This window comes from Oncorhynchus mykiss, chromosome 17, assembly GCF_013265735.2.
Source record: "Oncorhynchus mykiss isolate Arlee chromosome 17, USDA_OmykA_1.1, whole genome shotgun sequence".
Lineage (NCBI taxonomy): Eukaryota > Metazoa > Chordata > Actinopteri > Salmoniformes > Salmonidae > Oncorhynchus > Oncorhynchus mykiss.
Window position 1 is genome coordinate 33,517,910 of NC_048581.1, and position 24,794 is coordinate 33,542,703.

The 24,794-nt window shown below is 43.9% G+C and overlaps 1 protein-coding gene across 2 annotated transcripts in view; it reads right to left on the minus strand.

Moving 5' to 3' along the window:
* LOC110493764 overlaps positions 1-24,794 on the minus strand; it is a 38,203-nt gene that overhangs the window by 1,590 nt on the left and 11,819 nt on the right. The window contains exons 6-18 of one of the 2 annotated variants that reach the window (XM_021568228.2): positions 21,519-21,672; positions 21,112-21,248; positions 20,921-21,014; positions 20,544-20,618; positions 18,504-18,653; positions 18,071-18,280; positions 17,661-17,786; positions 17,098-17,250; positions 7,734-7,951; positions 7,329-7,512; positions 6,980-7,138; positions 6,290-6,622; positions 2,947-4,623 (exon numbers count right to left, since the gene is read on the minus strand). In XM_021568228.2, the coding sequence (XP_021423903.2) occupies positions 2,971-4,623; positions 6,290-6,622; positions 6,980-7,138; positions 7,329-7,512; positions 7,734-7,951; positions 17,098-17,250; positions 17,661-17,786; positions 18,071-18,280; positions 18,504-18,653; positions 20,544-20,618; positions 20,921-21,014; positions 21,112-21,248; positions 21,519-21,672 (3,646 nt within the window). In that variant the 3' untranslated portion in view covers positions 2,947-2,970. Of the gene's footprint in view, positions 1-2,946; positions 4,624-6,289; positions 6,623-6,979; positions 7,139-7,328; positions 7,513-7,733; positions 7,952-17,097; positions 17,251-17,660; positions 17,787-18,070; positions 18,281-18,503; positions 18,654-20,543; positions 20,625-20,920; positions 21,015-21,111; positions 21,249-21,518; positions 21,673-24,794 lie in introns of both variants that reach the window. The other variant, XM_036949755.1, reaches the window with a different exon arrangement.

The following is a 24,794-nucleotide window of genomic DNA, read 5'->3' on the forward strand; positions in this document are numbered from 1 at the left end:
TCCATTGCATTTACCCAACTCACACCTCAAACTTGCATATGTGGAAAAGAGCCACCTCAGAAATCAGTTGGTTTGTGTGTAGAAAAATTGATGCAAGAATGTATAGTTGTGGCAAAAAGTTTTGAGAATGACACATTAATTTCCAAAGTTTGCTGCTTCAGTGTCTTTAGATATTTTTGTCAGATGTTACTATGGAATGCTGAAGTATAATTACAAGCATTTCATAAGTGTCAAAGGCTTTTATTGACAATTACATGATTTTGATGCAAAGAGTCAATATTTGCAGTGTTGACCCTTCTTTTTCAAGAACTCTGCAATCCGCCCTGGCATGCTGTCAATTAACTTCTGGGGCACATCCTGACTGATGGCAGCCCATTCTTGCATAATCAATGCTTGGAGTTTGTCAGAATTTGTGGGTTTTTGTTTGTCCACCCGCCTCTTGAGGATTGACCACAAATTCTCAATGGGATTAAGGTCTGGGGAGGTTCCTGGCCACAGACCCAAAATATCGATGTTTTGTTCCTCGAGCCACTTAGTTATCACGTTTGCCTTATGGCAAGGTGCTCCATCATGCTGGAAAGGCATTGTTTGTCACCAAACTGTTCCTAGATGGTTGGGAGAAATGGCTCTCAGAGGATGTGTTGGTACCATTCTTTATTCATGGCTGTGTTCTTAGGCAAAATTGTGAGTGAGCCCACTCCCTTGGCTGAGAAGCAACCCCACACATGAATGGTCTCAGGATGCTTTACTGTTGGCATGACACAGGACTGATGGTAGCACTCACCTCGTCTTCTCCGTACAAGCTTTTTTCCAGATGCACCAAACAATCGGAAAGGGGATTCATCAGAGAAAATTACTTTACTCCAGTCCTCAGCAGTCCAATCCCTGTACCTTTTGCAGAATATCAGTCTGTCCCTGATGTTTTTCCTGGAGAAAAGTGGCTTCTTTGCTGCCCTTCTTGACACCAGGCCATTCTCCAAAAGTCTTTGCCTCACTGTGCATGCAGATGCACTCACACCTGCCTGCTACCATTCCTGAGCAAGCTCTGTACTGGTGGTGCCCTGATCCTGCAGCTGAATCAACTTTAGGAGACGGTCCTAGTGGTTGCTGGACTTTCTTGGGCGCCCTGAAGCCTTCTTCACAACAATTGAACCACTCTCCTTGAAGTTCTTGATGATCCGATAAATGGTTGATTTAGGTGCAATCTTACTGGCAGCAATATCCTTGCCTGTGATGCCCTTTTTGTGCAAAGCAATGATGACGGCACGTGTTTCCTTGCAGGTAACGATGGTTGACAGAGGAAGAACAATGATTCCAAGCACCACCCTCCTGTTGAAGCTTCCAATCTGTTATTCGAACACAATCAGCATGACAGAGTGATCTCCAGCCTTGTCCTCGTCAACACTCACACCTGTGTTAATGAGAGAATCACTGACATGATGTCAGCTGGTCCTTTTGTGGCAGAGCTGAAATGCAGTGGAAATGTTTTTTGGGGGATTCAGTTCAATTGCATGGTAAAGAGGGACTTTGCAATTAATCTGATCACTCTTCATAACATTCTGGATTATATGCAAATTGCCATCATACAAACTGAGGCAGCAGACTTTGAAAATTAATATTTGTGTCATTCTCAACTTTTGGCAACGACTGTATGTATATTACACAGAGGCATTTTGTGTGTGTATGTGTGTGTTTAAAGTGCAGATACACTACCATTCAAAAGTTTGATCAATTAGAAATGTCCTTGTTTTTGAAAGATAAGCACATTTTTGGTCATTAAAATAACATCAAATTGATCAGAAATACAGTGTAGACGTTGTTAATGTTGTAAATGACTGTTGTAGCTGGGAACCGCTGATTCTTTTATGAAATATCCACATAGGCGTACAGAGGCCCATTATCAGCAACCATCACTCCTGTGTTCCAATGGCACATTGTGTTAGCTAATCTAAATTTATCATTTAAAAAGGCTAATTGATCATTAGAAAATCCCTTTGTTCTGATTAAAGAAGCAATAAAATAATAACCGCAAAACACCAGTCTCAACGTTAACAGTGAAGAGGCGACTCCGGGATGCTGGCCTTCTAGGCAGAGTTCCTCTGTCCAGTGTCTGTGTTCTGTTGCACATTTGAATCTTTTCTCTTTATTGGCCAGTCTGAGATATGGCTTTTTCTTTGCAACTCTGCCTAGAAGTCCAGCATCCCGGAGTTGGCTCTTCACTGTTGACATTGAGAGTGGTGTTTTGCGGGTACTATTTAATGAAGCTTCCAGTTGAGGACTTGTGAGGTGTCTGTTTCTCAAACTAGATACACTAATGTACTTATCCTCCTTCTCAGTTGTGCACCAGGGCCTCCCACTCCTCTTTCTATTCTGGTTATAGCTGTTCTGTAAAGGGGGTAGTACACAGCGTTGTACAAGATTGTGCAAGATCTTCAGTTTCTTGGCAATTTCTTGCTTGGAATAGCCTTTATTTCTCAGAACAAGAATAGACTGACCAGTTTCAGAAGAAAGTTCTTTGTTTCTGGCCATTTTGAGCCTGTAATCGAATCTACAAATGCTGATGCTCCAGATACTCAACCAGTCTAAAGAAGGCTAGTTTTATTGCTTCTTTAATCAGAACAAAATTTTTCAGCTGTGCTAACATAATTGCAAAATGGTTTTCTAATAATTACCTTTTCAAATTATAAACTTGGATTAGCTAACACAATGTGCCATTGGAACACAGTTGCTGATAATGGGCCTCTGTACTCCTACGTAGATATTCCATTAAAAAAATCTGCTGTTTCCAGCAACAATAGTCATTTACAACATGAACAATGTCTACACTGTATTTCTGATCAATTTGATGTTATTTTAATGGACAAAAAATTTGCTTTTCTTTCAAAAACAAGGACATTTCTAATTGACCCCAAACTATAAGATGGGTACTTTTGTTGATCTACGTACCTCAGATTTTTGGACCACAGTAATTCAAGGTGCTCTTTCCCGGGCTGTGCAATTCCAAATATCCTCCAGCTCCTCTTCCTCCTCCTCAAACTGCCAATGATCAGGATGAATATGATCTGGTTCTCTTTTGGGTGAAGTTTCTTTTTCCAATACCATCATAGGTGCCGGACTGTCGGAGCATATGCAACAGTTGTCCTCAGAGCACACAATGACTCGTCCAGAACTGCGCACACCCATCCATGTGGAGTCTTCAGACCCAGTAGACAAGCCCTTGATCTCTACAACTCGAAGGTCACTTTGGAAAGCGAATTGCCTCTTTGCAGAAGGGAAGTATATGTGGTTATTGAGGTCTTGAATCTTAGTGTGAACACTTAAACAGTTGTGGTTCTGTGATGGTTCAGTGCGGGCGTGGTCATGCATCATCGAGCTGCTGCAGTTTGATTCAGTGCGTTGCTTGTTAGAGTCCAAAATAGCCACTGGAATGGAAATCTCGACCGTATCCTCATGGTGGATGCCAACAGTGCTGGAGAAAATGTTCTCATGTCCAGCAGCAAGGGCAGGACTCCTTGTGGTGCTTCTTAGGTCGTGATAGACGTTGTCTTTCTCAGGTAGAGAGAGACACTGAACCAAAAGAGAAACAGACTCTGAGCTGACCTTCTGCGAGTCCTGCCTAGCTACTTCACAGCTCTTTTCTTCTTTTGGACTGAGGGCAAAAGTATGTCCAATCACTTTGTGAGTCTGACTGAGTGTATTTGAGTCTGCCAATTTGTATAGATTCAAAGGTGAACAATTTTGAACAGCAAAGTCCACTGTTTCGCAGATACTTTCCTCCCCTGGACTGAGGGTGAAATTCTGCCCAATCACTTTCTGAGTTAGACTGAGTGTATTTGAGCCTGACGGTCTACAGTCCCCATCAGCTTCAAGATGCCTTTCCTTTTCTGGACTGAGGGCAAAAGTCTGTCCAATTACTTTGGACGATACTTGAGTCTGACCGAGTGTGTTTGAGCCTGATGGTCTGTACAGATTCAAAGGTGGACTGGCATGGTCTCCATTGGCTTCAAAAGGCACTTTCTCAGTTGTGAGGTCTTTTGCATTTATCTGTGAGATTTTCCCCCAATCCGTAGTCAGGTCAAAACTCAACATCGACCCAAGATGGATAATGCCATAGTGGCTCTTGTCTTGCCTAATGGTCATCTCATTGGGCCCATGCAAGAAATGCCCCTGGATGGTAGGAATGCTTGACGTGCCTGAAGAGTTGCCATCCATGACACTCACCACAGAATTATTTTTGATATACAGTTGGAGTTCTGTATTACCTGGACTCCCTTGTGTGGCATGACATTCCTTCTTATCCTCCAGTGGCCAGGTGTAAGCCCTGTGTTTGACATTGGTGGGCGCGGTAGTAACCCCCTCTGGCTTGGGCATTGCGACAATTCCAGTCACAGTGTGTCTGTGTGTCATTTTCTTCCTCTTCATCGGTCCCTTCAGGTTTAAGGTAGAGGTGGAACTGGTTCTGGGTAAGGTGGGGAGCAAGACAGTCCTGACTTGGGGAATGAAAGTAGCGTTGATTGAGCTTGTGGAAAAGGTGGTTGACACGTGGCTCGTGTCAGTAACATGAGACGATGCCACGTCTTCAAAAACAGGACTTCCATCTGTGACTTGCAGATAGGTGCTCACCTGAAAAAGATTAAGATAATTAGATGTATTAAAATACAAAACTCTGCAAAAAGGTGACTTTCATGTTCTTTGAAATTAAATGCTTATGCAACCATGATCAAAGACATCTTAGATTAATTTACGGAGAACCAATTTGTGATACTCGTGCACACTTTACAAAATATGTAGTTGATTCTGTATAAAAATACTGTACGTTATTTTAAGACATAATTTCAGCTGCAAACCTTCAAAATTGGATCTTACATTCCGCAAACCTTATGAAAATCACATGGAGATGAGGTGGTCTCATACCCAGCTGCAGTGGCAATGGCTTGACCATGACTAATCCACTGAGTGTGAGCCAAGTTGATGAACTACCACTTCTGGAATGGGGGACAGAAATCTTACACCACATTCCTTTACTAATAGCTGCTCAAAGCCATTAGGATCAGCTCTCCCTATCCCAGTCCCAATCTAAAGCTTTTAAAGATAAACACAATAGAAATGTGCCTGAACGTCTTGAGGTTCTACAAGATGTTTTGTATTATTAGCTGTGGGGATAGGTTTATCGGCCTTGAAATACACTGCATGGCAGTGTACAAAAGTATGTGGACACCTGCTCATCAAACATCTCATTCAAAATCATGGGCATTAATATGGAGTTGGTCCCCACCTTTGCTGCTATAACAGCATCCACTCTTCTGGGAAGGCTTTCCACTAGATATTGGAACATTGCTGCTGGGACCATTCAGCCACAAGAGCTTTAGTGAGGTTGGGCACTGATGTTGGGTGATTAGGCCTGGCTCGCAGTCGGCATTTCAATTCATCCTAAAGGTGTTCAATGGGGTTGAGTTCAGGGCTATGAGCAGGCCAGTCAAGTTTCTCCACATCGATCTCGACAAACCATTTCTGTATGGACCTCGCTTTGTGCCCGGGGGCATTGTCATGCTTAAACTGGAAAGCACCTTCCTCAAACTGTTGCCACAAAGTTGGAAGCACACAATCGTATAGAATGTCATTGTATGCTGTAGTGTTAAGATTTCCATTCACTGTAACTAAGGGGCCTAGGCTGAACCATGAAAAACAGCCCCAGACCATTATTCCTCCTCTGCCAAACTTTACAATTGGCACTATGCATTAGGGCAGGTAGCATCCGCGAAACCCCGATTTGTTTGGCAGACTGCCACATGGTGAAGTGTGATTGTGTGTGGCTGCTCGACCATGGAAACCAATTTCATGAAACTCCCGACAAACAGTTCCTGTGCTGACATAGCTTCCAGAGGCAGTTTGGAACTCGGTAGTCAATGTTGTAACCAAGGCGAGACGATTTTTCCAGCGCTTACGCACTCGGCGGTCCCGTTCTGTGAGCTTGTGAGCTACCACTTCATGGCTGAGCCGTTGTTGCGCCTAGACGGTTCCACTTACAGTTCACCAGGGCAGCTCTAGCAGGGCAGAAATTTGAAAACGGACTTGTTTGGAAGGTGGCATCCTATGATGGTGCCACACTGAAAGTCATTGAGCTCTTCAGTACGAGCCATTCTACTGCCAATGTTTGTCTACGGAGATTGCATCAACAGCAACAGAATTCAAATCTGACTGTTGTCCAAAACTTTGCATCCTCCCTTTTTAATTTGGTTGATGTTGTCTTGTGGTATGTAGATATGAATATGTGGTGATCTGTACTCACCCTATGCACAGGTTCCCCTGCCTGCTTTGGCTCCACTGGCCCCTGTTGCAGATCGCCCCCTGGTGGCTGTTGGTCAAAACTGAGGATGAGGTTGATGCTGCTGCCCAGTGGGGTGACAGTAGCACAGGGCTCTTCAAGGATAATGCTGGGCGAGTTTACTACCACAGCCAAGGGGACGTGTCGTGTTACGTTTACTGGATTGGCAAAGTTTTCTTCATGGTGACCTATCCCTGGTTGGGATTTTTGTGGTCCTTCAAACTGGCTCGCCACCATGAGCCTGTGCTTTGTGGACAGGCTTTCAGAGGACTTGTGTTCTGCCAGAGAGGATAGATTCTGCAAAGAAAACCAAAGATTTTGTTCAATAATTCCTATTTCAAGTATTTAAAAATATATATTTTTAGGTTTTGTGCAATAAGCCTTGATCCTTAGGAGCAAGATTTGGGCAGGTAGAAAATCATCAGAAAGCATTTTGTCTTCTATACACATTATTACGGTAGCTTCACAACAGCGATGTAGTTCAGTGCTTTGAATGTGTCTAATTTCAATAGAACAATGTTATTGTTCTGAAATAATTTGTTATAACGAATAAATATCACATTGGTGTGAAAGCAGGGATATCCTTTTTTAAATTTCATTTATCATTATTATAATTGTTATACCTTTTTTTAGGGGGTATCAGGGATATCCTACCTGGGGTTGACCTTGTGAAAATCTGGTTGCGTCTCCTTGAGGGGCATCACTTCTTCTTGAATCGCTTGGCCTCTCCTGACCCAGCTGGTCTTTCTGTGCCCTCCAGTATACCAGGATCCATCCCAGAATGCTTTGTAGTTCCTCAGTCCTCTCCTTTATCTGTATAAAACAGTTGCCAGATATTTTCTGTCTCTTCCAATGGTTGGGTCATTGTGGTTTGTGCAACTAGACTAGTTCCATTTTTTTTTTAAACAAGTGAAAGTACAAATAATTGAGTTAATCAGTCTTTTCAAAGGCTGTGGTCCACAGGGCAAAATATGTTTGTGACCCCTGTCGTAAAAGAACTCACAATATCTGCCAAGTGATGTCGCTCCTTGATAATCTTCTGCCCAGCAGCAGCGAGCTTGTCAAACTCGTCAAACTTCTGCTCTATCCTCAGATCCAGCTCAGATGGAACACTCAATTCTGCCAAGCTCCACTGCTGGACTGAAGCCTCTGAGAAAATGCAAGTCTGTGTGTCCTCTGTCCATGAGCTGTAGGGGAGACATATGAGAGAGAGAGAGAGAGAGAGAGAGAGAAGGGGCTCAGTAAGCACATTGTGGTTATTACAATAAACATAATAAGCATATTCATGAGCACTAAACATATACATGTGCATTATTCAGGACAAAACAGGCACAACATTTCAGTTGTATCAAGAACCAATTGTACCAAGAACAATATTTGACATCATACTGTATGTGTAATTGCTCACATCATGGCCAGGTAGGCCCTAAGAAAGTCTTGCAGTTGCTGAAATTGTTGGAGGTTGCATTGGTTCTCTGCCATGCTCAAGCCCAACTCCTCCCAAGCGTGCTGGGTCGCATGGATGTCCTCCCCCAAAGCCCCTGGCATTTCAGGTAGGAGGACCTGTAGTCGCAAAGCCAGTCCCTCCATCTCTTCCACCTCCTCTTTTATGACCTGATAGTCCCTCTGAAAGAAGATCATACTGAATGTTTTATGTGGAACAATTACACTTTTGCAGGTGACTTGAATATTCTTGCATCAGAGTTTAAGCCTGACAGAGGCTCAAAACCAATCAAATTTAGCGAGTCCTGAAATAATAATGTCTGTCATAATATTATACTAGATAATGGACATAGGGCTGCATTCTGATATGAAAACAAACTCTATATTTTTTCAGGTCTCATTCTATAGAGGGCTACCATGGCTAGTATGATTGAACTCATCATGTGCCATGACTGCATAGTCAAGCATACACTATTGACAGGTATCTGCTGGATAGTTTGAGAGAACTATCCCTTTATTAATGACGTTCGGAATTTGAACACAAGTGTGAAGTCTATGAATATGAGATGAGCTCTGACAATTCAAAGAAAACAAGTGGAATACAATGCAATAGAGAGTTAAAGCAAACTGAAGCATTCACCATCTCTGAAGACAGTGGACTATACAGTGCATTCAGAAAGTATTCAGACCCCTTGACTTTTTCCACATTTTGTTACGTTAGACTTATTCTAAAATGGATGAAATTGTTTTTTCCCCCCCTCATCAGTCTACACACACAGTACCCAAAGTAAAAACATGTTTTTATGATTACAGCCTCGAGTCTTCTTGGGTATGATGCCTCAAGCTATAGTTTGTTAACAAGACATTTGTTTAGTGGTTGAAAAATGAGTTTTAATGATTCCAGCCTAAGTGTATGTAAACTCCCGACTTCAACACACACACACACACGCACATACAGTACAGTACCAGTCAAAGGTTTGGACTCACCTACTCATTCAAGGGTTGTTCTTTATTTACACTATTTTCTAGATTGTAGAATAATAGTGAAGGCATCAAAACTATGAATAACACATATGGAATCATGTAGTAACCAAAAAAGTGTTGTACAAATGAAAATATGTATATTTGAGATTCTTAAGTAGCCACCATTTGCATTGATGACAGCTTTGCACACTCTTGGCATTCTCTAAACCAGCTTCACCTGTAATGCTTTTCCAATATTGTCACGTTTCTTCAAAATCGAACCCAGAAGCAGACCAGGACAAGGAGAGTAGGAAGAAGGTGAGTATTTATTTACAAGTGAAAGTGAATGGGTAGATATATATTCAGGTGGTGTAGCGGGCAGCGGTGGTGAGTTGATGGGAGTAAATAGGTGGATCCAATGGGGAAGCGGAATCCTCCGACGACCAGGCGGGAATGGGGTAAATGATCCGGGTGAGTAATGTTCATGGCTAACGATCCGGCAGGGAATGGATGTCAGGTCCGGGCTTATGAAGAGGAGAGATGATGATCAGGACCAGGTGTGCAGATAGCTGATGGGATACAGGTGCGGGCAATCAGAACTCCCAACTGGCTACATAGACAGGACGCCAGGACGCCGGAAAAAACACTCCAGGACAGAACACAGGCAAAAACAGACTCAGGAAACGGGATTCGTGACAGTACCCCCCCCCCCCCCCCCTCCGACGAACGCCACCGGGCGGACTACCCGGAGCGCCAGGGTGGAGGCGGTAAAAGTCACGAAGCAGATCATCGTCAAGGATCTGACGCCGAGGAATCCAACTCCTCTCCTCAGGACCATATCCTTCCCAATCCACTAAATAGTGGAACCCTCGACCCCGCCGTCTGGAGTCCATGATGCGGCGCACCGTGTAGACAGGACCACCTCCGATCATCCGAGGAGGAGGAGGACGAGGAGGAGGGGGCAACAGAGGACTGAGGAGAACCGGCTTGAGGCAGGAGACATGAAAGGGGGGATGTACTCTTAGTGTAGCAGGCAACTTGAGTCGGACCACAACAGGATTAATGATCCTCTCCACTACAAACGGACCAATGAACTTCGGTGACAGTTTCCTCGACTCAGTCCGTAGAGGAAGATCCCGTGTAGCCAACCAAACCCTATCTCCAACGGTATAAGCGGGGGCAGGAATACGGCGACGATTCGCCTGGATCTGATACCGGTCAGAAACCTTAAGGAGGGCCTTCCTGGCCCGATGCCAGGTGCGGTGGCAACGACGGATGTGGGTCTGGACAGAAGGAACCGAGAGATCCCGCTCCTGAGAAGGAAACAAGGGAGGTTGGTAACCGTACAGGCACTGGAAGGGAGACATCCCAGTGGCAGATGAAGGGAGAGTATTATGAGCATACTCGACCCAGGGTAATTGAGAGGACCAAGAGGTGGGATCGGAGGAAACAAGACAGCGCAGCGTGGACTCCATCTTCTGGTTGGCTCTCTCCGCCTGACCATTAGATTGGGGGTGAAATCCAGATGTGAGACTGACTGTAGCTCCAATGGCCAAACATAAGGATTTCCAGACAGCAGAGGTAAACTGACGACCACGGTCAGAAACAATGTCACAGGGCAACCCGTGGACCCTGAACACCTCCCTAACCAGGATCTCGGACGTCTCAGTGGCAGAAGGCAGCTTGGAGAGGGGAACAAAGTGGGCAAACTTGCTGAATCTATCCACAATGGTCAGAATAACCGTGTTACCAACAGAAGAGGGCAACCCCGTGACAAAATCCAGGGCCAGATGCGACCAAGGTCGCCGGGGAATAGGTAGGGGGTGAAGAAGCCCAGAGCTGGCCCGATTGGTACTCTTATTCTGCGCACAAACAGGACAAGCGGCAACAAACCTCCGGGTATCTTCTCCCATGGCAGGCCACCAAAATCGTCTGCGCAGTAACGCCATAGTCCGAGCAACACCAGGGTGACAAGCTATCTTGCTGGAGTGGGACCACTGAAGGACAGCAGAACGAACCGACTCAGGCACGAACAACCGACCGGGTGGACCGTTATCGGGCCCGGGCTGTGTCCGAAGAGCCGCCATCACCTCCTCCTCAATCCTCCATGTAACGGCTCCCACGACAACGTTCTGGGGAAGAATCGTCTCAGTCTTGGCCCCACTCTCCTCCGTCTTGGAGAACATCCGGGACAGGGCGTCCGCCTTCCCGTTCTTCGACCCAGGTCGGAACGTCAGGGAAAAATTGAAGCGTCCAAAAAACAAAGCCCATCGGGCCTGACGGGAGTTGAGACGTTTAGCCGATTGCACGTAAGCCATATTCTTGTGGTCAGTCCAGACCGCACACGGTTGCTCCGCTCCCTCCAACCAGTGACGCCACTCCTCCAAGGCAAGCTTCACAGCGAGAAGCTTCCGGTTACCCACATCGTAGTTTTTCAGCTGGAGAAAGACGACAAGAGTAGAAGGCGCAGGGATGGAGTTTACCGTCAGTGGAGCTACGCTGGGACAGGATGGCGCCCACCCCCACATCAGACGCATCCACCTCCACAACGAACTGACGGAAGTGTCAGGTTGAGAGAGAATCGGGGCGTTGGTGAATCGGCTCTTCAAATCTAGAAATGCTCGGTCTGCCTCAGGAGACCAACAGAACTTTCGGGTGCAAGACGTCAGTACAGTTAAAGGGGCGGCCACCCGGCTGTAATCACGGATAAACCTCCGATAAAAATTTGCAAAACCCAGGAATCTCTGGAGCTCCAATCCCGAACCGCCCGAACCTTCTCTTGGTCCATCTTGATCTCTCCCCTGGAGATGATGTACCCGAGGAAGGACGTCGTGTGGGCGTGAAAATCGCACTTCTCAGCCTTCACGAACAGACGGTTCTCCAATAACCGCTGCAGGACCTGCTTGACATGCTGAACGTGGCTAGAAAGCTCCTTCGAGAAGATGAGGATATCATCCAGGTAAACGAACACAAAAATACCAATCATATCTCTCAGAACGTCATTCACCATACTTTGGAACACAGCAGGAGCGTTGGTCAGTCCAAACGGCATCACCTGGTACTCGAAATGTCCCATCGAAGTATTGAACCCAGTCAACCACTCGTCCCCCTCTTTGATCCGAACCAAATGATAAGCATTACGTAAATCAAGCTTCGTAAAAACCGTAGCACTCTGTAAAGAATCGAAAGCCGAGCTCATCAAGGGCAGGGGATACTTGTTCTTGACCGTAATATCATTCAAACCCCGATAATCAATACACGGTCGAAGAGAGCCATCCTTCTTGCTCACAAAAAAAATCCTGCTCCCAGAGGTGATGACGAGGGCCGAATGAGACTTGCAGCTAGAGACTCCTTGATGTAGGTCTCCAAGGCCTCACGTTCAGGTCGAGAGATACTGTATAACCGTCCCTTGGGAAAGGCGTCTCCAAGAAACAGATTAATCGCACAGTCATAAGGTCGGTGGGGAGGAAGGGACTGAGCCTTCTGTTTACTGAATACTTCACCCAACTCGTGATATGTTTCTGGAACCAGGGACAAATCAGGAGGAGCAGAGTCACTGACCTGACTGGAAACGGCAGGAGAACAGGCAGTCCTAAGACAGTTAGCATGACAATCAATGCTCCAACTAGTTACCTTACCCGTCACCCAATCAAACGAGGGATTGTGTTCCTTAAGCCAGGGGTAACCAAGAACCAGAGGAACATGGGGCGAGGACAGAATGAAGAAGGAGATAAACTCTGAATGATTCCCCGACAACAACATCTTAACCGGTTCAGTCCTCATAGTGATCCGTGCCAGACTACTGCCGTTCAGAGTGGTTGCTTCAATGGCTTCCGGCAATTGCTCCTTGGAAAGCCCCAGCTGTTCCACCAAGTCGGCATCAATAAAGCTGCCATCGGCACCTGAATCGATAAAAGCGTTCATCTCTAAGCTCTGATCCTTATTCATAAGGGTCGCAGGAAAACGGGGTCTGACAGGATTCTTGAGAGGTTGAAACTGGCTCGCAAAAATTCCTCCCAAAACTAGCGAGCCGGGCAGTTTAACGAGCGCTGTGGACAAGCGGAGATGTAATGTCCTGAGCTACCACAGTAGAGACAGCTGTTGGTCTCACGTCTACGTTGGCGCTCCTCCTTAGTTAGCCCGTGTCGCCCCACTTGCATTGGTTCAGGATCTGGTGGCAAGACCCCTCCACTAATCCCGTGTGGGGAATAACGATCAATACGTTCTGGTTCACTTCCTGAACCGAATGGTAACCGAGTTACTGATTGATTGGATGGGCCCCACTGCTTCTCCCTCCTTCTCTCTCTGACTCTATTATCTACCCGAATAGATAAAGTGACCAAGCTGTCTAGGTCACTAGGCTCTGGATAGGATATCAGCTCGTCCTTGAGTTGCTCCGACAACCCCTGGTAAAAAGCCGCTTGTAGTGACTCCTCATTCCAACCACTCTCCACAGACAATGTCCTGAACTCGATCATAAAGTCTGCCACACTGCAAGCTCCTTGGCGAAAAGTGAACAAACGTTTAGCTGCGTCCTTACCTCGGACTGGATGGTCAAAAAGCCTTCTCATCTCTCCCGTGAATTCCTGGTATGAAGCCATGCAGGTCTCCTGTCATTCCCAAACGGCTGAAGCCCATTCCAGAGCTCTTCCACGCAGCAGTTCAATAACAAAGGCTATCCTAGCCTTGTCAGTGGCGTAAGAATGGGGCTGCAGATCAAACACTAACCCACACTGCATAAGAAACGAACGGCATCTTCCCAAATCCCCTTCATATTTATCAGGCGTCGGTACCTTGGGTTCAAGGAAGGAAACCGCATCAGACACGGCAGGTGAGATGGGTGAAACAGGTGGTGAATGAATCGCCAGCAACTTGAGCTGATCCTGGATTTGTGTCAAGCTAGCAGATAAGTTCTGGATTGCACCCGCTATCTCCTGTAGCGCCGTCTTGTGTTGTCCCAATGTCTTCCCCTGCTGGGTAATGGCATGGCAAACGGAATCCAGGTCCGCTGGGTTCATCCTTGGCCGGATCGTTCTGTCACGTTTCTTCAAAATCGAACCCAGAAGCAGACCAGGACAAGGAGAGTAGGAAGAAGGTGAGTATTTATTTACAAGTGAAAGTGAATGGGTAGATATATCCAGGTGGTGTAGCGGGCAGCGGTGGTGAGTTGATGGGAGTAAATAGGTGGATCCAATGGGGAAGCGGAATCCTCCGACGACCAGGCGGGAATGGGGTAAATGATCCGGGTGAGTAATGTTCATGGCTAACGATCCGGCAGGGAATGGATGTCAGGTCCGGGCTTATGAAGAGGAGAGATGATGATCAGGACCAGGTGTGCAGATAGCTGATGGGATACAGGTGTGGCTAATCAGAACTCCCAACTGGCTACATTGCCCGGCAACCAGACAGGGTGCGTTCCAGGACGCCGGAAAAAACACTCCAGGACAGAACACAGGCAAAAACAGACTCAGGAAACGGGATTCGTGACAAATATTATGGCAAAGATGAAGATCAGACCTAATTTTATGACTACTGTATGCAGAAATCCAGGTAATTCCAAAGGGTTCACATACTTTCTCTTGCCACTGTATGTGTGCAGAAAAGAGGACATTCCCTCTATCAAAGTGACGACACCCAAGAACATGTGAGTCAGGTAGAAGTTGACTGAACAGTTTTTCATTTGGATGTGGTCCTCTGTAGCTCAGTTGGTAGAGCATGGTGCTTGCAACGCCAGGATAGGTGGTTTGATTCCCGGGATCTGTCATCTGATACAGTACCAGTCAAAAGTTTGGACACACCTACTCATTCAAGGGTTTTTCTTTATTTAGACTTTTTTTACATTGTAAAATAATAGCAAAGACAAACTATGAAATAACACATATGGAATCATGTAGTAACCAAAAATGTGTTAAACAAATCCAAATATATATATAATTTAAATAGCCATCCTTAGCCTTGATGACAGCTTTGCACACCCTTGCCATTCTCTCAAACAGCTTCACCTGGAATGATTTTCCAACGGTCTTGGAGTTCCCACATATGCTGAGAACTTGTTGGCTGCTTTTCCTTCACTCTATGGTCCAACTCATCCCAAACCATCTCAATTGGGATTAGGTTGGGTGATTGTGGAGGCCAGGTCATGTGATGCAGCACTCCATCACTCTCCTTGGTCAAATAGCCCTTACACAGCCTGGGGGTGGGTTGGGTCATTATCCTGTTGAAAAACAAATGATAGTCCTACTAAGCCCAAACCAGATGGGATGGTGTATCGTTGAAGAATGCTGTGGTAGCAATGCTGGTTAAGTGTTCCTTGAATTCTAAATAAATCACAGACAGTGTCACCAGCAAAGCACCATCACACCTTCTCCTCCATGCTTCACGGTGGGAACTACACATGTGGAGATCATCTGTTCACCTACTCTGCGTCTCACAAAGACAAGGCGGTTGGAAGCAAAAATCTCAAATTTGGACTCATCAGACCAAACGACAGATTTCCACCAGTCCATTGCTTGAGTTTCTTGGCCCAAGCAAGTCTCTTCTTATTATTGATGTTCTTTAGTATTGCTTTTTTTCACGCAGTCTCCTCTGAACAGTTGATGATGATGTGTCTTAAATTGTGAATAATTTATTTGGGCTGCAATTTCTGAGGCTGGTAAAGCTAATGAACATCCTGTGCAGCAGAGGGAACTCTGGGTCTTCCTTTCCTGTGGCAGTCCTCATGAGAGCCAGGTTCATCATAGTGCTTGGTTTTGCGTATTTCGTATTGACTGACCTTTATGTCTTAAAGTAATGGACTGTTGTTTCTCTTTGCTTATTTGAGCTGTTCATCATAGTCACAACAATAGACAAACACAGTGTGCTTAAACTAATAAAGGAATTTCAGCCCTGAGTGGTCGTCCTCCAAAGATGACTGCAAGAGCACAGCGCAGAATGCTCAATGAGGTTAAGAATAATCCTACAGTGTCAGCTAAAGACTTACAGAAATCTTTGGGACATGGTAACATCTCTGTTGACAAGTCTACAATACTTAAAACACTAAATAAGAATGGTGTTCATGGGAGGACACCATGGAAGAAGCCACCTCTGTCCAAAAAAAACATTGCTGCACATCTGAAGTTCGTAAAAGAGCACCTGGATGTTCTACGGCGCTTCTTGCAAAATATTATGTGGACAGAATAAACTGAAGTTGAATTGTTTGGAAGGAACACACAACACTATGTGTGGAGAAAAAAAGGCACAGCACACCAACATCAAAGCCTCATCCCAACTGTAAAGTATGGTGGAGGGAGCGTCATGGTTTGGGGCTGCTTTGCTGCCTCAGGACCTGATCATCTTGCAATCATTGATGGAAAAATTAATTCCCAAGTTTATCAAGACATTTTGCTAGAGATGCAAGGTTATCTGTCTGCCAATGGAAGCTAAACATTAGTTGGGTGATGCAACAGGACAACGATCCAAAACACCAAAGTAAACAACAACAGGATGGCTTCAATAGAAGAAGATATGCCTTCTGGAGTGGCCCAGTCAGAGTCCTGACTTCAACCCGATGTTGCTGTTCACACCAGATATCCTAAGAATATTCCTGAACTGAAACAGTTTTGTAAAGATGAATAGTCCAAAATTCCTTCTGACCGTTGTGCATGTCTTTTCCGCAACTACAGAAAACATTTGGTTGAGTTTATTGCTGCCAAAGGAGGGTCAACCACCCTACACTACGAATGTTTACACGGTGTGTTCAATAAAGACATGAAAACACATTGTGTGTTGGTTTAAGAAGACTGTCTATTGTTGTGACATAGATGAAGATCAGATCAAATTTTAGGACATTTTCAAAAATCCAGGTTCACACTTTTTCTTGCCACTGTGTGTGTACACAACCATTCAAAACCTTGGGGTCACTTAGAAATGTCCTTGTTTTTGAAAGAAAAGCAATTTTTGGGGGGCAGCTTCATTAAACAGCAAAACACCAGTCTCAATGTCAACAGTGAAGAGGCGACTCCGGGATGCTGGCCTTCTTTTTGATTGCTTCTTTAATCAGAACAACAGTTTTCAGCTGTGCTAACATAATTGCAAGGGGTTTTCTAATGATCAATTAGCCTTTTAAAATGATAAACTTGGATTAGTTAACACAACATGCCATTGGAACACAGGAGTGATGTTTGCTGATAATGGGCCTATGTAGATTTTCCATTAAAAATCTGCCGTTTCCAGCTACAATAGTTATTTACAACATTAACAATGTCTACACTGTATTTCTTATCAATTTGATGTTATTCTAATGGACAAAATTGCTTTTCTTTAAAAAACAAGGACATTTCTAAGTGACCCCAAACTTTTGGTTGTGTATATACATATACTGTATATACCTCTAGCTCATCCTGTTGCTCCTGCAGTCCCTCGAGTTCAGAACTATAGGGCTCACATCTGACTGCCATGTCCGTCTCAGTGTCCAGAATGTCCATGCTGAACTCTGCACACCTGGACAAGAGCTGGTTGATGCGCAGCGTCAGTGTTGAGTGCTAGTAGAAGAGAGGAGAGGAAAGGAGAGAAGAGAGGGGGCATCAGATTTTATTTTTGCAAACTGAACAATAGTAACAGAAACAGCCTGATTTTACGAGCATTGATTGGTTACACTACTTCAACCAGTCAATGCTAGTAAAATCAGGCTATGTTTCTGTTGCTATTTTTCAGTTTGCAAAACTCTACAAGCACAGGGTGCTAATTTGTGCTGTTTTTTTGTTCAAAGCAACAGAAAACAATAATATATGCCATTTGCCACTTTTCTCCAAACGGACTTACAGTCAAGCGTGCATTTTTTACTTACGGGTGGTCCTGGGAATCAAACCCACTATCCTGGCGTTGCAAGAACCATGCTCTACCAACTACAGAAGACCACATCCAAATAAAAAACTGTTCAATCAACTCCTACCTGACTCATAAGTTCTTGGATGTCTTCACTTTGATAGAGGGAATGTCCTCTTTTCTCCACTGCTTCACCAAGGTCCTCCATAGGGTAGTCCATGCACCCTTGGTCATCCATTTGTCCAGTAAGGGTCTGCCATGATAGTCAAATAAATTACTCAGTATTTTGATAGATTGTGGTTATATTAATCTAATAAGTTATCTGGTGATAGAAATGGAGTGTGGTTAGCTTTGCCTGCAAGGCCAGTGACCATGTCTTGTTGAGGTCTAATGGGGGTTTTAGTGGGAGTGTCTGTATCTAGAAAAAAAACACGCCCCTCCTTCCTTTTAAGGAGGTTTGAGAAAACAGAGTTGCAAAAAGGACATGAATAAAGCGATATTGGAAAACCGCGTAAACGGATAAGGTTGAAACCTTACCTGTTCCTCTACCTCACAATGATCAAAGTTTTCATCCTGGTCAAGACACCTCAGCAGCTCTGTCAGCATTCCTCTGTCGTTTTCCTCCAATGTCTCAGAGAGATCCTTGACATCTGGGACGCTCCAGAATTGCACGTTTTCCGTGGTTGCACTGTATTCTGAAAGGCATCCCTCGAGCCGATCCTTGTCTGTCTCATGATTGTCATCCCTCTACAAAGGATAGCATGGATTTGTCTTCAATGCTGCATAAATTGCCCTCTGGGGACCAAAGAGCGTCTCAGAATAGGAGTACTGATCTAGGGTCAGGTCCCCCTATCCATATAATCATACTAATTATTATCTAAAATACATAACTGATCCTACATCAACACTCATACTTTAAGACACTATGAATACAAGCCCAGACCAGTATGTAGACACAAATAATCAATACCTCAAACTTGAGCCTCTCAGAGCTGTTTGAATAAATCATGCTTCTATGAAGTCTTCTCCTCAGAACTTCCCATAACATTTCCACTTGGCCAAGGAGGTCTTCCATCTTCACACAATCTTGGTGCGGGCCTTGGGTTGACTCTGGCTTTTCCTGTCCCAAAGCAATGAACATTAATGTTTGCTCTAGTCTAGTATGTCATTTTGTAGGATAAAATAAAACATGTTCCATTTTAACAGTCACATTTATACATCTCTGAATTGTAAATTAGATGAATGAATTGGATGATCCTGATAGTGAAAGTAGTGTCCTTGATTTATCAGATCAATTTAAACCCTTTGCCAGAATTAATGACCCCAACTCTGATGGCCCCTGCAAATCTCATCATACATATACTGAACAAAAATATAAAGGCAACATGCAACAATTTCAAAGGTTTTACCAGGTTACAGTTCATATAAGGAAGTCATTCAATTGAAATTCATTAATTAGGCCCTAATCTATGGATTTCACATGACTGGAAATACAGATATTGATCTATTGGTCACAGATACCTTTAATAAATGTAGGGGCATGGATCAGAAAACCAGTCAGTATCTGGTGTGAGCACCATTTTCCTTATGCAGCAAAACACATCTCCTTTGCATAGAGCTGATCAGGCTGTTGATTGTGGCCCGTGGAATGCTGTCCCACTCCTCTTCAATGGCAGTGCGAAGTTGCTGGATATTGGCGGGAACTGGAACACACTGTCGTATTCCCAAACATTCAATGAATGACATGTCTGGTGAATATGCAGGCCATGGAAGAACTGGGACATTTGCAGCTTCCAATAATTGTGTTACAGATCCTTGCGACACAGGGCTGGGCATTTTAACGCTGAAACATGATGTTATGGTGTCGGATGAATGGCACGACAATGGGTCTCAGGATCTCGTCATGGCATTCAAATTGCCATCGGTAAAATGCAATTTTGTTTGTTGTCCGTAGCTTATTGCTTTGGCTGAGCGATTTGCTGATGTCAACAGCATAACCGCATAACCCCATCGACACCATGGGGCACTCTGTTCACAACGTTGACATCAGCAAACCACTCACCCGCACAACGCCATACACGCTATTTGCCATCTGCCCAGTACAGTTGAAACCAGGATTCATTCATGAAGAACACACTTCTCCAGTGTGCCAGTGGCCATCTAAGGTGAGCGTTTGCCCACTGAAGTCGGTTACGACACCGAGCTGCAGTCAGGTTAAGACCCTGGTGAGGATGACGAGCAAGCAGATGAGCTTTCCTGAGACGGTTTCTGACAGTTTTTGCAAAATTTATTTTGGTTGTTCAAACCCACAGTTTCATCAGCTGTCCGGGTGGCTGGTCTTAGATGATCCCACAGGTGAAGAAGCTGGATGTGGATGTCCTGGGTTGGCGTGGTTACACATGGTCTGCGGTTGTGAGGCCGGCTGGACATACTGCCAAATTCTCTAAAATAACATTGGAGGTGGCTTATGGTAGAGAAATGGACATTCAATTATCAGGCAACAGCTCTGGGGGACATACTTGCAGTCAGCATACCAGTTGCACTCTCCCTCAAAACTTGAAACATCTGTGGCATTGTGTTGTGTGGCAAAACTGCACACTTTAGAGTGGTCTTCTATTGTCCCTACAACAATGTGGACCTACGTAATGATCATGCTGTTTAATCAGCTTTTTGATATGCCACACCTGTCAGGTGGATGGATTATCTTGGCAAAGGAGAAATGCACACTAACATGGATGTAAACAAGTTTGTGCCCAAAATTGAGAAATAAGGTTTTTGTGCAAATGGAAAAATTCTGGGATCTTTTATTTCAGCTCATGAAACATGAGTCCAACACTTTACATTTATATTTTTGTTCAGTATATATTGCCCAATGTAAATCTTTCTGAATCCGATAAGTACCATTGCAAGGACTGAATATTATGCAATGAAAAGCTACAAGATGTACTTTCTTGGACATGTCTAAGCAGATCGTGTTCGGGTATATATCAGCTGACAGGTTTTTAGTCACCTCTGGACCACTCAGACTGGCTGTGTGGTGGCTGGGGGTTGACATAGCAAGGTTGTCTTTCAGCCATGACAGAGTCTTCAACTATCAAGAAACAGGAAAGGAAGAGGAAATGAGGAAACAGGAGAGGAAGAGATAGAACAAGAGGAGGAAGTGACGTTTGGTTAACCCAGTGGGATGCATCCAGGCCCAAATTCAATCAATTATGAATAAAGGAAAACTACAGTACACTGGGGGTTCACTCTCGATGTTTACAACCTTTAACTGTAAAATCAACACACCCTGTTTATCACGTGGACATTGCCATTGGATTTTTACTCTAAAGTATTAGTACTGTTGTAGCAGACCACAAGAAACCCCCAAAATCAGTCCATAGCTACCTTATCAGCAGATGTGGTAGAATTTTGCAACTGAATACCAAGTTCTGATTGGCAACCTGGAAAACTGGTGTTCAAATGGGTTGTCTGGTCCTTTCTGCAAAGCAAGAAAACGTTAACTTAATGGTCTGCTTAAAGTGTCATCAACAATTTCATCTGGTTTCAAAAAACAAGAAGCTGATGAAAGTCTATACCTTTGCCTCTCCACACACAGTCTTCCAGTCAAGTCATTGCTGGTGGTGTCACAGGAGACTCGGGCATAGCTTTTGGAAGGCTGTTCTTCAACTTGACTAACAGTCAGCTTCCTGGGGATCCCACAGTCTTTCATGTTCTAAAAGAAAAGGAAATTACACAGGTCATTAGTAGGTCATATAATTAGAGTAATTCTACTATTTTACAGAGGTATCAAGTACCACCTATTCTGATGAGTTCCTCTTTTCATAACAGTAACCCAAATTACACCCCATATTACAAAATGACCTATTAGTTTTTAATCGACTCCTTAAAAGTTAAGAAACCTATATGTAATTTTATCTTGAACTATCTACTAAACTACTTTTAACAAGAATTTCCTAGTTATTTGAAAAATGGATCTGCTGACCTCGAACCCTTTGAGAGGGTTCTGTTCCTCTTTGATGTCCTTTCCTATGATCCTCTGGGCCTCATGTTCCGGATCTCTGGTTTGACTCAGTGGGCCAGGTTCATCACAGGAGAAGTCTATGGCAAGGGTGGTGGGCAAATCTGGCCACTCGCTCCTGCATGGCAAAACATTATGGGTTACTTATTGTAACACTGGTTCTATCAATGATAGTGACCCTACCCTACCACATCCGTAAGGCCAGTTGACACTCAGTGCTAGTTTCATTGGTAATGAAATAGAATGGTTCATGTGAGTGAATGGGCCAAAATCATGATAAAGCAAGAACAAACTCACTGTAAAAGACCAATCCAGCACATACACTACCGGTCAAAAGTTTTAGAACACACTCTCATTCAAGGGATTTTCTTTATTTTTTATTACTTTCTACATTGTAGAATAATAGTGAAGACATCAAAATTATTAAATAACATATATGGAAACATGTAGTAACCAAAGTGTTAAACAAATCAATTTTTTTTTATATATTTGAGATTCTTGAAATAGCCAACGTTTGCCTTGATGACAGCTTTGCACACTCTTGGCATTCTCTCAACCAGCTTCATGAGGTAGTCACCTGAAATGCATTTCAATTAACAGGTTTCAATTAAATTAAAAGTTAATTTGAGAAATGTCTTTCCTTCTTAATGTGTTTGAGCCAATCAGTTGTGTTGTGACAAGGTAGGGGTGTATACAGAAGATAGCCTTATTTGGTAAAAGACCAAGTCCATTTTATGGCAAGAACAGCTCAAATAAGCAAAGAGAAACGACAGTCCATCATTACTTTAAGACATGAAGGTCAGTCAACACGGAACATTTCAAAAACTTTGAAAGTTTCTTCAAGTGCAGTTGCAAAAACCATTAAGCGCTATGATGAAACTGGCTCTGATGAGGTCCGCCACAGGAATGGAAGACTCCGAGTTACTTCTGCTGCAGAGGATAAGTTCATTAGAATTACCAGCCTCAGAAATTGCACCCCAAATAAATGCTTCAGAGTTCAAGTAACAGGCACATCTGTGTGAATCAGGCTTTGTGAATCAGGCCATTATGGTTGAATTGCTGCAAAGAAACCACTACTCAAGCACACCAATAAGAAGAAGAGATTTCCTTGGGCCAAGAGACACGAGCAACGGACATTAGACGGCTGGAAATTTGTCCTTTGGTCTTAAGCCCAAATTGGAGATTTTTGGTTCCAACCACCGTGTCTTTGTGAGACGTGGTGTGGGTGAACGGATGATCTCTGCATGTATGTTTCCCACTGTAAAGCATGGAGGAGGAGGTTTTATGATGTGGAGGTGCTTTGCTCGTGACACTGTCTGTGATTTATTTAGAATTCAAGGCACACTTAACCAGCATGGCTACCACAGCATTCTGCAGCGATATCCCATCTGGTTTGGGCTTAGTGGGACTATCATTTGTTTTTCAACTGGACAATGACCCAACCCACCCCCAGGCTGTGTAAGGGCTATTTTACCAAGAAGGAGAGTGATGGAGTGCTGCATCAGATGACCTGTCCCCCACAATCACCCGACCTCAACCAAAGGGAAAGAGGCTATTTGAAGAATCTCAATTATAAAATATATTTGGATTTGTTCAACACTTTTTTGGTTACTACCTGATTCTTCACTATTATTATACAATGTAGAAAATAGTCTAAATAAAGAAAAATCTTGAATGAGTAGGTGTTCAAAAACTTTTGAAAGGTAGTGTGCGATTGCACGTTGTTTTTGCTGTTGTTTCGGTTAGAGACCTGACTCAAAATTGTCTTGAGAAAAGTCACCGTCCGAAACGTTGACGACAATAAACATGCAAGAGGTAATCGTGTGTCCGGGAGTAGTCTTTTACAATGAACAATAATATGCTCATTCTCCACAGCAAACATTGGTGTGTACACCCCAGTGATATACTAGGGAAATTGTTTTTCTTGAGGCTTTTATTTCCAGCACCACGAACAAGATGAGAAAAAAGCATTGTGGTGTGGAGTGTCAAAATAAAACATACTGTATTTAGTGCTTTTTATGTAGGCAGATTGGAAACCAAAGGGTAGATCGATGTGGGGGAGAGGTCAGAAGGGTGGACACAAAGATTGAACTCTGGTCTCCAGGGCCGTGGTACATAGCGATGGGAGTGATACCACTTAACCAAGGCTTAGCACATATTGTCATGCATCAGAGACAATATGTCCAAAGTGGATCATTTGTAGCAGCTGCGGATGCCTCTTAATCAGTTTTACTGTGTATTCTTTGGGGTTGTTGAGTCATACCCACAAGTTTGAGCACTCCTCAACATGTCTAGAGCACTTCTGCTTGGAGACATGTCACATGACTCAGAAATCCAAGGATGAACAACACTGAGTGGATCCACCAGATATGCTGAATTAGCTAACAACATGTTATGCAACCATGACAATCTGAACAGACTGAAGGCTTTGTCTTTGGAGTGACTGACTGGGGCTGGCAGGGGTACAAAGTAATGATGTCACCCCCCTCTGTAGGGGTGAGGTCATGGTTTCAGGAAAGTGCTTTTGTTTTAGAAATAAACTATCAAACAGAGAGGGAACAGCTGGGAGGAGTCAGAAGTCTCCCCATCAAAAATAAACACTGTGTATGTCGTGTCTTGTCGGTTGTCTTTAATTCAAACGTTCTTTCTCATTGGCGCCCGTTAAGGAAACCTATTTCCAGTTTTGACAGAAGAGAGCCCATTGCCGCCCTTACAACGAAAATAGTCATTTGTTTATATTTCTAAAGTTTAATGCCCTAAAACTTAGGATTCTATGGTTCAATGTGTTAAGAAAAATGTGTTCAAATTGTGTTGCCTCCGTAAACCATACAGTTTAAATCCAAAATCTGAGCTAGAACATTTGTAATTAAACTTCCAAAATGTAACTTTAAATGCAGAAGTGCATTAAACCCACAGTTGAATGACTAACATGGTAACTGACCAGTATACTTCTGTTCAATAAGCTTTATAAGCTACATCCGTTTGTATCCCTGGTTACTAGGCCATACCATACTTATGAGGCACTCTGCACACATCTGCTAAAGAAATTAGGAGCAGGTTTATCGTATAGTATAATCTCCCCCCAAAATGTCTTTTTCTATATTCATCCATATCTAATTTTGGCATATACTTGTCGCTCGAGCTCCTACACAGAACACTTTTACACATGGGGCTTGCGAAATCCACGTCATGCTTAAAGTTAGAGCATTGCATAATACAAAGAGAATTCCCCCGAATGAA